The following is a 12764-nucleotide window of genomic DNA, read 5'->3' on the forward strand; positions in this document are numbered from 1 at the left end:
ACCACACAATGTGCATCTTGCATGCGATTGTGCATTTCTATACAAATTTTCAAATGATCAGTCACGATTACTCAGCAAATTACCTAAAATTGTGGTTTCAAAATAAACGCAATAGAAAACTAAGACGAGATTTAGGTTTCAAACTTGAATTTTTACTTTAATTGCAATATAAATTACATTCATTTCGATCTGTAGAGAAAAATGCATCTGCAATGAGTTAACTGAAGGAAGGTCCATGAGCTACAACCCTGATCTGAAGTCCACCCAGAGTTACACAGCTGAATGCAAACAGACCAACAGAGGATCAAGAGAGGACGCAGTGCTGTTAGAGAGCAGAGCTGCTTCTCTTGTCCTTGTTGTGAGGCTTGTATCTCCTCGCTGCTGCTCTCTGGTTTCTTTGGGTCGCTGTGAGTCCATCTGCAGCTCCTGTGTTCAGCTCTTCAGTGTCCGTCTCAGACTGCAGCTCCGCCTGATCGTCCTCAGCGCTCTGAGCCGGCATGTCTTTCAGCCACTGCTGGTAGAAACCACGGAACCCATCGATTTGGAGCAGGTAGTTGTTTCTGGACTTGTACTGGGATTGATGGAAGGGAGGAAGGATACAGGGGGAGGAGAGGGGCAAATCAATAAAATATGAATGAATCAACACAACATTTATATAAAGTATGACTTTAATCATAGCCTGCTGATGTTTTTGACCACTTACGTGCAGAGGAATAAGCTCATAAGTTCAACGTTTGTATGTTTACACATCCAGTAAGATACAGAGCATAATTTAGAGTCGTGTTTCTGGACACCTGGCAAGTCAGATATGAATTATTCTCCTTTAACTCCTGAAATATCTGGCTCTTTAGCAGCTAAATGCTCCATTATATTCACCACCTTGTAGCTAACTGTGTTGTGTTTATCAGAGCATTATTCGCTGAAAGCAACTGCCTGCTGGGGCTGAAAACAGGGCGAATGAGAGGAGAGTCTGACAGCCTGAAAAACAAACCACTAGGCTGAAAGATGCTAAAACACTGCACCTACACATCCACACAGACATGTTTTCATGCTCAGGTGCTTACCTGGTTATAGTTGGGAGGGTACTGTGAGGCAAACTCCAGCTGTCTGATGATGACCTCATTAGGCCACACACTCATGGTGCTCATGCTTTTCAGCATTGTTTTTAGGTAAACAAAATCCAGTCTTCGACTTGCTCGGCCAATCAGAGCAGAGAACACCTGGACGTTAGGCCTAAGTCCCGCCTCCTGCAATAAAACGCATGTAAAGATGAAGAAAAAAAACAAGTCAAAATATTAGTCTTCCACTAGTACTACTACGACTGTTAATAAGATTACTGCTGACGTTAGTATTTCACATGACAATGTTACAGTTCATCTCTTAGTGCACGTAATAATCAGCACTTTTATTTTGTTAAGCCGTCTATGTTCTCCGTGTGATTTTTTTTCTGTCCTTGAGTCTACAAATACAACGCGAGTCCTCAATTTAACATCTATTCTGTTAGGATGAGAGCTTCATCACCTCCATGTCTTTCAGCAGCTGCAGCCCGTCCTGCTGCCGCTCACAGCCCAACGCCAGACTTCCAAATGTCTGCACGTCCACGTTCACGTGGCGCTGTCGCATCACACTCAACACAGCCTGGACAGAGAAAGACGTGCATCAAAAATATGCACTCACACTTTACAAGCGTCGGAAGTAACGTGAAAATACTAAAGTAAAGTGAAAGTACTGTGTGTGTGTGTGTGTGTGTGTGTGTACCTTTGCCTCCTCCAGGTCACCCGCTCTGGCTGCTCTGCGAATCGCAGTGTTGAAGAACGCGACGTCTAGCTTCACTTTGTGCAGCTTGGAAACCTTCAGCAGCGTCTGCAGAGACTGGTACCCCGGCTCCATCGTGTCGGCCAGCAGGGTCACAGTTTTGATGTCCGGACTGAGTCCGTTGGCGGCCATCTTCTCCAGGAATCCTCCAGCTCCTCCGATGAGGGCGAGCCTATCTGCCGCTCCATCCACGGTGCCGAGGGAGACCACACCCCCCCGCTTACCCTCAAAAAGGTCCAGCAGGTTAGGGGCTGCAGAATCACCTGCCACGTCAATGGGCAGTGAGGCGGTTTCTATTTGTCTGACTGGCAACAAATGGGCTGAGTTAATGGGGGACTCCTCCTCACTGCCTCTGCTGTCCCGCTGACTGTCATTGTGTGGGTCAGGTTGGATAAACAACTGCCTCTCCAGGAGGTCAATGTCTATTACATCTTTGCGTCCAGACTCAGACTTTACACGGGACACACGTTCCCTCTCGTACTTCCGGTCGGGCCTCAGCAGCACGCCGCTGGCCAGGGCGGGATCGCCAATCCCGCAATCTCTAGCAGTTCGCAAGAGCAGGTTATAGTTCTTTGAGTCTGGAAGAATCCCGGACCTCAGCATCTGGCGCCACACCTGAAACAAAAAAACAAAGCGGTACGGTGCATATTGACAAGTTGATCTCAGAGTAAACCGTCCTTTTCCTCTCAAAGATATTAGGTACCGATGTGAGGTGGCTCTAAATCACGCATCTACCTGTAAAGCCAGTCTGAATCCAGTTTGTTTGTCCTTCAAACAGCCCATCAGCAGGTAGTGAAACGTCTCCTGAGTTACAGCATGGCCGTTCTGCAGCATCTCCTGCAAACATACAGAGACTCATAAAGAAATCCGACAATTCGGTGAGCAAACCCTCCACACACACACACACACACACACACACACACGCACAAATGTCGGCCCATGTCGTACCCTGAGCGTGTGAATACAGGCCTGCAGGTGGTTGGTGATGGCGTGCGTCTTGAGGAGGGCGTGGTACGTGATGGTGCTGAGTGGGTAGTTTATGCGACGGAGCTGTTGCTCCAACTTCAACGCTTGCTGGAGACCGGCTTGTTTGGATGGCGACTCGGCGCAGGCGTTGAACAGCGCGGTGTAGGTGGCATCTGTGGCCTCTAGACCTCGCTTCTTCATCTGGAAGACACGCACACATTGTTACCTGACTGTGTCAAGAAATGTACATCTTCTATCATTATATTCTACAGCACTTTGGTTTACTTAGGTTGTTTTTAAAATGTGCTTTATCAATAAACTTGATTTCTCTAACATGTCAAATGATCCAATCAAAGCCCTGAGGAAGAGTTAAACATGAACATCGCGTATGAATAAAATGTCCTTACATCATTGTAGAGTCTGAAGGCCTTCTTCAGTTGTCCAGCTCGACCGCAGCCTCCGATCAACACAGTGAAGTTGTACTCCTCCGGCTGCAGCCTCTCTCCCGCCAGCATGTCTCTGGTGAACACGTCCAAAGCCTCCTGCAGCTGTGAGAGGACACATCATGTTTAATACACAGAAGGAGGTGAGAGGACAGAGAGACAGACCAATGGACTCACCTTGTTGTCTTTGATCAGCTTCTTGCACTGTAAGAAGTACCAGTACGGTGTGTTGCTCCTCCCGGGCCTCTTGCGAGGTTTCACAGGGTCCTCATCCTCGTCTCGGTACCGCAGATCCTGGATGTATGGGCTGGTTTTCCTGAATGTCCTCCTGGAGGACATGTCGGTGGACAAGGAACCGAAGTTCTCCCGGTCTGGTGGGTCGACTCCAGCTGGCTCTGAAGGAGAGTCCAGAGGGTCGGCACCCCCATGGGAAGCAGCCGATAGGGACACAGATCTGGCGGATAGCAGCTGCCAGGGAGTCGGCGTGAGGACGAGCCCGGAGGACCGATATCGTGACACATATTGTGTCAGATTCAGGGTCCCGGTTGAGTTTTTAACCGTTGAAAACAGGGACAATTTAGCGACAGGGGCCGAGACTTTCCTGCCGTTTCGCGCGCACAAACAGGCGACGGACGTTAACATATTTAGCAATTTTAATCTAACATCAGCTAACTACAAGCTATTCAAATTTACAACGTTAGTTTGAGGGTAGCTGCGTAGCTTCTGTCATGTTGCGCGCACGATGTTTCAATGACAAAAAAACTACACAAGACCTGAATAATAGATCTCGATCAAGAACTTTAAAGCGGCCTGTTTGGCTCTTTGGTCGTTGAAATGGATCACCACTGGGTTTAAACATATCACTGTTTATTTCTGAGGCATATTAATTGTCGATAAAGCGTAATCTAGTCTTAATAGGACGTCCCACTGCGATCGACTCTATCGGGTATGGATTCGTAGGCCTGTGCCGTTGACTTTACGTCCCTGCAGGTAAATCCACGCCCCTCCCCCCGAAGCTGGTCATAAAGTTGACTTTTGCGTCTCTTCCTGGGATACAATGAGATGAAGACGGTGAGCCAGAACAAATAAGATTGTTTAAAGGCCGGTTTGATTTATTTTAGAAAGAGACACAGTGGTCAGGGTGGACACAGGCTTCCTGGATACACGTTTTAATCCGCGTTACAGCAGTGGAAGAGAGACACGCAGCTGCTTCCCCAGCGTCCATGGTAAAATAAATAGTTTCACAACAAGTGTCCGCACACATTTTAATATTATGCGACTCATTACACGCTGATAATATGCAGAAATTATTATGAAGTGTACATTTCTGTTAAGAAAAACTAAAATCGATGTTATCATTATGTAATTCTGACAACATCAGTAAGTTTACAAGTCATTAAAGTGAATGATCTATTTGCTTGGTTCATGATCTGTGGACATCTTTATTTCTTCATCAGTCGAGTTAGTCATATATGGAATAACTTTATTGTTGTAAATACTGGAATAACATTCAAATATTAAATCCTGAGACAGCCATGCTCAGGACTCCTTTTATACAGTTGGATTTTGAGTGAGTATCTCTAACATAACTGTTTCAGGCAAAAAGGGAGTTCAACAAAAATAGAATTAAGGGAGCAATATACAAATATTGATGTTGCTACCAGCTGAATTTCAGTGCAGGAGAAGAACACATATTTCCTCATACAAACCCTCCAAGTATCTTTATCTTAACTTAACAGCAGTGAAGTTACTGATCATCACAATACTTTGGTGAAACTGTTCATGGCAGTTTGAGGTTGAAGTTTTGTTGCAGTCACATGATGTTTCTTTGAGTACTTTGAGAGTGTATAAAAACCTTGAGTGTGTATGGAAATACACAACCTTCTCACCGTATTTACTGGGATTACAGATAAATGGACGAGGACAAATGTTCAGTCCTAGTCCTCATATTTTCCTCCTCAGGTTTTATCACAAATACCTCAATAAAATGCGTTTTAACGTCACAGTTTTTGACAATTTTCTGTATTCTACCAGAGTATTGGAGCGCAAAAATAATACTAACACTGATTTTTATAGGAAATCTCTGTACAAGATCAGCAAGTTCCTTCTTGTCCTGTGTCTACCACCCCGCCTGCTCCAGGTACGCAGCACACCCACGATACAAATGTACCAGCAGACCACATGGCCGAACTTTGTTCCATAAAAAACATGGTATGGTGTTATTGTTTCATCCAGATCATTTATCAAATTCCAACAAAATCATAAATAAGTTTGATCTCATCATGTTCTGTTGTCCAGATTAATGGTTTTAGCAAGCTACAATAAAATAAGCTCATAGCACAAGTACATTTATTACACGAGAGATTTTTGCAGTGTTTGAAGATATCCCTAAGTGTGTTGATGATTTTAGCTCTATACATATTAACACCTTCTGTGTTTTGAAGACACTTTTCCTCAGAGATGATGTACTTCTAAAGCAATATTTATTAAGATTACTCTGAATTTGTGGTGTGTGTGTGTGTGTGTGTGTTGTGAGGCAGACGATTCACTGAGAGATGAACCTCAGACCAGAGCAGACTTCATAAAATGTGAGTCTTTTGAGCGAACTAGCCTATTTCCCAAAATGTCAAATTATTCCTTCAAACACACTCAGAGCAATTCTTTAAATCATCCCAGTTAAGAGTTCTGATCTATTCCTGAAATCAAACACAGTCGCACATTTATATTCAGGTGTGTAAAGGAAAGACTTATCAGTGTTTTGTTCGTCTTCCTCTCCTCTCACAGATTACTGTCCCCTCACCCTGGACCCAAACACAGCGTACAGAGAGATGGTTCTGTCTGAGGGGAACAGAAAGGTGGAGCTCACAGATCTAGTCCAGGAGTACCCTGAACACCCGGACAGGTTCTCTCACCTCTACCAGGTGCTGAGTAAAGAGGGTCTGTCTGGACGCTGCTACTGGGAGGTGGAGTTCGAAGGGTCAGTTGAAATAGCGGTGGCGTACAAAGATCTCGGCAGATCGGACTATTATGCCGAGTGTGCTTTCGGCTGCAACGACAAATCCTGGAGTTTAGACATAAACGAAAACAGCAAGTGTTTCAGACACAAGGATGAGGAGACTGCGGTGCCGGAGCCTCGGTCCTCCAGAGTCGGCGTGTACCTCGATCACGAGGCCGGTAGTCTGACCTACTACTGCGTCTGTGACACGACGCCGACCCTGCAGCTGCTGCACCGAGAAGAAACCACTTTCACAAAGCCGCTCTACGCCCAGCTGTGTGACCTGGAGTAGAGGCCCAGCCAAAAAGCGGCATGTGATGCAGGGCCAATCGAGTGTGGATAAAACACGATGCAGCCCTACGTGCTGGTGCCCCTCAGACAGTCCGAGTCCGCCACTGCACGTTAGCAACTTTGGGTCCACTGGTGACTGTGTTCATGCTGGGTGCTATGCTAGCGGCAGGGCTCCAATGGCAGTGCCAACGTAGCTTCAACAGCAGATATGTTGTGACAATTAAAAATAATTACATGAACAGGCAAATGGTACACGGACAACACGTAGGAATCATTTCAATGGAGTTTATTACAACATGATTTGATTCAGATCTTCTGTACAAATGATCTGAACAAATACATCCCTTCATTTATATTTTTGGCACTTATTTTCAAAGTAACAGACCGGTGTAGTAATGCACATTATTTATGACTGAGAGGCCTAACTTCAGGCCCCCCAACGGCAACAAATGTGAAAAGTCCTGAAACAATAAACTCCCTACCAACAGATTGCCCTTTGAAGACCATCATTACTTGTCATGTAAATGAAAACAATCATGGATGATGATGATGATGATGATGGTGGTTGTAGAGCAGCCTGAAACCGTTGTTGGTGAAATCACTGTGCAGATGACAATCAGTCTTTCAATGAGTGAATTTTATTTCCTGCAGAATAAAATCGGTCTGAGCAGCTGTTGAGCACCAATCACACTGAAGCTCTCTGGTGACGTCACAATGGCGATAGGTGTGGTGGTTGGGCCACGTGGCTCTGGAACAAAGTAATCCTGTCCAGCAGTGTTAGTGGGATGTCTCTGATGACTGAGGGCAGGTCCTCGTGGTGGAGCGGATAGATGACCACGCTCAGAGCCGAGCGATCGATTGAAAATCTAACGGAGAGAGAGGGAACACAAGAAAAGGTGACTGTGCGACTTCTTTAGCCATTTAATGAGATAGTTCCTAGAACATAGTCAGTAGATGGCGGTCGGCACGCCTCCAGTTTGTAGAAACAGACCGGCGTACAATAAAATAAACAAACCGACATCTACTGTGGGTTCTACTCTGGCTATGGATAAGGACCTCGTACGACTCCGCTTCAAAAACAATCCAAACTATCACATCAATGTTTGACTTGTCGTCACACAAAAAAAAAAAAAAGCACCGACCTGTCCAGCAGAACTTTCTGCAGTGTGCGACAAGCCACTAAGGTGCCACCCATGAACATGTGGCACATGATGACGTGGCAGCATCGCTCCATGAAGCTTTCTGCGGCCGACGGGTCAAAGGTACCGCTGCGTGAGATAAGGCAGAGACGCTGCAGACGGGAGCAGCAGGACAGAGCCTCAAAGAATGACGCGCTGGCATTCAGGTAGGGCTGCTCCAACCTGAAACACGCACACACACACACACACACACACACACACACACACGCGCGCGCTTCAATATATATATAAAAACAACACGTTGAGCAAACGTGAACTCTTTCCATTAATTGTGTGAAGACTAACTGATGTACTACTTTGTATTTTGTAGTGAATGGACGGAACAACCTCAGCTAAAATTCTAAGCTCTGAAGTTTTTTAAAATTGAATTCGATTTATAACATAAGTGAAAATAAGTGCCAAAAATATAAAAAAAAACCCTGCAAAGAGATGTTTTGATTCTTCTTGTTTTTACAAAGTAAACCAATCGTTGAGGTTGTTCTGAATCTACTTAACACCCCACTGAGGAAAATTAACATTAGGATCACGTTATTAGTTAAAATAATAAATTAAATATGAGAAATGATTAATAATAAATTATTTTACTGGAAAGATGGACAGTCCTTTAACGAAAGGGATTCATAATAATAACAATAATAATTAGTGTACTGATGGTTAGTATTACAGTAAAAGAAGGGTACACAAAGACATCTTCTAACCTGAGTTCCCGTAGCTGCGTGCACTGTTTAAGTGTGTCCAGCAAGGCAGGGGTGTAGTTCATGGTTTTTAGTGATCCCATGTTGGCAAGGGACAATACCTGTAGGTCTCTGCACTGCCTGGTCAGCTGTACCAGCCCTGTCCCCCTGAGGACCCCAGGGAGCCCAGCCAGAGTCAGAAGATGTAACCGAGGCAAAGCCTCAAGTGCCGCCAAGTGTGCGTCGCCAACTCCTCGTGCCCACGCACACATGCCGCGGGGCTCCACACTGGCGCGAGTGCAAGGCTCGAGCCGAGGCAGTGCGGAGACAAAACCTGGACCGATGAGCTCTAAGGTCTCTAAAAAAGGGCAGCCAGCTAAGAGCAGAGCCAGCCCTGAAGTGCTGTCCCCCGACAGAGAAGACTCTGAATCGGGCTTGTAATTCTGGATCCCCAGACGTGGAGTCTTCTTCAGCCCCAGGAACAACGGAGAGGGAGACGTGTTGTCTGTGGTGATTTGATGCGTGTTTAAGCCGTCTGACAGAGCGCAGGCAGGCAGGGTGAGGGAGCGCAGGTGTGCGAGTTTGGCCAAGCTGGCACACAGGTGTGTTTCTCCACCGAGCCCAGGTGAGCTTTGATGATGATAGTGCGTGTGCATGAGGTTCAGTTGTTTAATGTTGGAACAGCCGACTGCCAACCGGCTCATTGTCGCAGGAATCAGCTGATCCTCCACACTCCTGCACTCTGAGTACAGGACCTTGTTGATCCCGCTGAGGTTCAGGCTCGTCAGCTGTGCGGTGTCTTTGACTCCTCCCTCCAGCAACGACTGGAACACCTGCGGCCACAGCGCTGGGCAGCGGCTGAAGCTCAGGTGCTTCGGACTGTTTCCCTCCAGGGCTCGCTTGAGGGACAAGGAATCGAGCCAGGACCGAGGCAGCTGCAGGGCCTCCAGGTCCCCACGTTGACCCAGGCTCTGGGCCAGTGAGGGAGCAGCGGGCCAGTGGGCGGGGTTTGGGCCAGGAATCGACACCAGGAAAACTCTGAGACGCTTTGGCACATGAACGCTGAACACTGCCAGGTAGAGGAGGAGCAAGGTCTGGTTCACCTAAGGACGTGAACACACAGATATTAAAGTGTGTACTGCAGATGTATACGAGAACATCGTACGTGCACATGAAAACAAACAAACAAACTCACCTCTCCCGGAGCCAGCCTGGCAGTGAACTCCTCCAGCTGTTGGTAATGCGGCACACTGCTCTGACCCATCATTAACTGACAGCAAACACCGATACCCTCTCTGGTCACATCTGAGATGTCAAACTGCAGCATCAGCCTGCAGGGAACAACCGCAGACACGCATTCAACAATGCAGCAGTGACATAGTAACACGAAGTCCTCAGACAGAGCGACAAGAATGTGAATGCCAGTTCCATTAGCGTAGTGTCGCTGAACTCAAACAATGGACCACATGCTGACATCACCAGACCAGACTCTATGCTCTGAAGTGACAAGTAAATGGAAATTGGAATTTCCAAATTGCGTTTCTGGAACAACTAACTTCAAGGTTTGCTTGTGACACAAAGCACAAGCAGGTGAAGACAAAGAATCGCCACTAAACCTACCAGAAATAAATAATTCAGCATGAAAAAACTACTCGAGTAAGGCCCCTAGTAGTTTGTAATGAAATGTCTCCAAAGCTATTGCATTGATTGCCATGAAATTGGGTACAGACATTCATGTTCAGCTCATTGTGATCTTGTTGGCGATCCCTTTACTTTTCATCAAACACCAAAACCTTCATTTCTGGTGTGAAATCTCAGTAATCTTGACAGATTCTTACTTGCGGAGTTGGGCGCAACATGGCACCACACCATAACTCGGTGTCAACAGTGTCTGCCTGAGCTCCGACAGGCGGCTCAGTGAATCCACCGCCTCTGAACTGAGCTGAGCAGAGTTGAAGCCCGGCGTCACATCAAAAGCGAGTGATCTGAGCAGAGAGAGGGAGGAGAGGAGACGGGAGAGACGCAGGGAAGTGAGGCGACAGCCGGTGACATCGAGGTGCGTCACTCCTCTGCAGCGAGCAAGAAGCTCCATTGTAGAGCCGGCCAGCCAGTAGCAACCATTCAGGCTGAGAGACTGCACGTGATTGGCCAACCGCTTTAATATGTGCCGAACCAATAGATCGTCAGCCTGGAGGAAACAAAGAACTCATTTTATTAAATCCATCTGCTACAATGCAACAAATACTCCACTGTGTTGACAAAGAAATGTTATGAAAATATACAGAAAGATCCACACACGTGCATTAGTTTGAAGATTATTAGAAAACGGAGATAGAAATCTTCACTAAAACAATCTCGACACATGCCTTATCAGTTCAAAAGATGATAACCCTTTACCAGATACTCCTCCGACAGGCTGACGCTGGTGAGCAGGGTCTTGTCGTGGCACAGTGTGTGTAACTTGTGGCAGACGTTTGCCACGTTCCGCACCAGGTCACACACGGGAACATGGCGGAGGATGCACAGCAGGATCTCATCGGACAAATCGGACATTCCCACCGAGGTAGAGGACATCGTGTCCTCGTCGAATACAGCCTGAGACAGACGGCAAAACAGTGTCACGGTAAAGACCTTTCAGACCCTCCGTGTATTCAGTCCACCTCTGGGAAGAATCACAATGATGGCCAAGATGCTGCAAATCCTTGTGGTATCAATTACCAATTCTTGGTGTTTTGAAGTTGAGGTCCAACAAAGAGATCGAAGCTGTTTTTAAGACAGTTTATCATTCATATTGTGGTAGCTCTCTATTGAATGTCTGGTTGTATTAAGCTACTGTAAACAATGCTGCAAATCAATTAGTGGGACTGCTTTATGACAACACTGTTTCTTTAAACATAGTTTTGCATCACTATTAGTTATTTGGGAGTTTTGAATTTGCTGGATTTGGCAAAATCTGACATTCCTATCTGGTTATTTTATTCTTACTTTTTTACATTTTATTTACCTCAACTGACTTTTGATTAATACTTTAATATCCGACAAAGATATGGATATTACAACATAAAATGACTTATGATGTATTAATAGTGCTCTGTCTTACAGAGTTCACTTATTAACTAGTGGTATAGTTGAAGTATCAATAAGAGTATAGATATAGTTATATAAATAGATGTATAAATATGGTAGAATTTTGGATTAAAAGGTGTTGTCATTACCAGTGATAAGACACATATTGCAGCAATGGTCCAAAGCGTTTATATCAGTCTCAGCCAACACGTCTTTGTGCTACACGGTCTCAGCGTGTTAGCCCAACTTGGTTGAACAACTTAGCAGGAATTTGGGTAGACCCTGGTTAGCTAACGTTAACGCTAAGTTAGGTCATCCCAGCGGTACCGTTAACTATTGAGGGTTCTCGAGGTTTTGTCGGTTTACCCACCTGTACAATTTGTCGGTCCATGTCCTCTGAAATACCTTTCACGGTCCCACTCATGATCACCAGGATTTTTTATTTTATATTGTGGATGTTCATCCAGCCGCCCAGCGCTTCATTTTCCGATGGACCACAGGCGGTGTTACCGGGTGTAACATCCATCCGCTGACAGGACGGATTACGTTTACTGCTGCACAATGACGGAAGTCTGTCGGTGACGGACACACTTCCTGTCGGTCCGGGAAAAAAAATAATAAAAATCTGAATTTAAAGAAATGATGTTTCCATTTCTGACAACATGAATTGAATTGAAAATTTGATGACCAAAGAATACCAGGAATAAATAACAGATGATAAAACGTAGTAGTACGAAAATATCATTTTAAAAAGAGGTATTTATAATACAGTAAAATTACTCCACAACAAGTACACTTTTTAACTTGTTAAAGTATTAACAGCAAAATATATCAAAAGTAAAAGTATTCATTAGGCAGCAGAAGGACCTCTGTCAGTGTGGTATTAAATTATTGGATTATTGTGCATTTCTGTATCAGCAGCATTTTATGTTATAGCTGGTCACAGTTAAGATCACTTCTTTATACTGTGTTGGATAGTTTAATCTATAAAAACTCATCTATAATGCACCATACTTAATACAATTCGTATATTTTATACTGGAACCTTGATCTTCAAAGTGACTTGTAAATATAGTTGTGTGTGTGGTGTAAAAAGTAAATTTTTTGCTTCTGAAATGTAGGTGAGTAGAAGTATAAAGTAATATGAAATTGGAATACTTGAGTAAATGTTCATTTCCACCACTGGATTAAAGATATAGTATTTTTACATTCTCTGTGGATAAACAGAAATACCTAAAATATTGCAAAGATTTGGGTTTATTTTGTGGACATAAGTTCTTTAATTCTGACAGAGAAATGAGGAACTACAGACTAG

The 12764-nt window shown here is 44.9% G+C and overlaps 2 protein-coding genes across 2 annotated transcripts; both read right to left on the bottom strand.

The window, feature by feature from the left end:
• Window positions 1–190: 190 nt before the first annotated feature.
• ptcd1 (pentatricopeptide repeat domain 1) lies at window positions 191–3957 on the bottom strand. The gene is made up of 8 exons (XM_079277780.1): window positions 3402–3957; window positions 3189–3329; window positions 2764–2982; window positions 2551–2652; window positions 1759–2430; window positions 1522–1638; window positions 1065–1247; window positions 191–571 (listed from the first exon to the last, which is right to left on the bottom strand). Exons 1-8 carry the CDS (start codon window positions 3864–3866, stop codon window positions 326–328), a joined length of 2145 nt encoding a protein of 714 aa, XP_079133906.1. The 5' UTR covers window positions 3867–3957; the 3' UTR covers window positions 191–325.
• Window positions 3958–6902: 2945 nt separating this feature from the next.
• On the bottom strand, window positions 6903–11926 carry fbxl18 (F-box and leucine-rich repeat protein 18). Its single transcript, XM_079278868.1, has 7 exons — window positions 11820–11926; window positions 10781–10978; window positions 10222–10571; window positions 9579–9714; window positions 8408–9486; window positions 7653–7871; window positions 6903–7376 (listed from the first exon to the last, which is right to left on the bottom strand). The coding sequence occupies exons 1-7, from the start codon at window positions 11871–11873 to the stop codon at window positions 7220–7222; spliced, it is 2193 nt and encodes a 730-aa protein (XP_079134994.1). The 5' UTR covers window positions 11874–11926; the 3' UTR covers window positions 6903–7219.
• Between the last annotated feature and the right edge of the window lie 838 nt (window positions 11927–12764).

Source organism: Melanostigma gelatinosum, assembly GCF_949748355.1.
Source record: "Melanostigma gelatinosum genome assembly, chromosome: 11".
Taxonomy (NCBI): Eukaryota; Metazoa; Chordata; class Actinopteri; order Perciformes; family Zoarcidae; genus Melanostigma; species Melanostigma gelatinosum.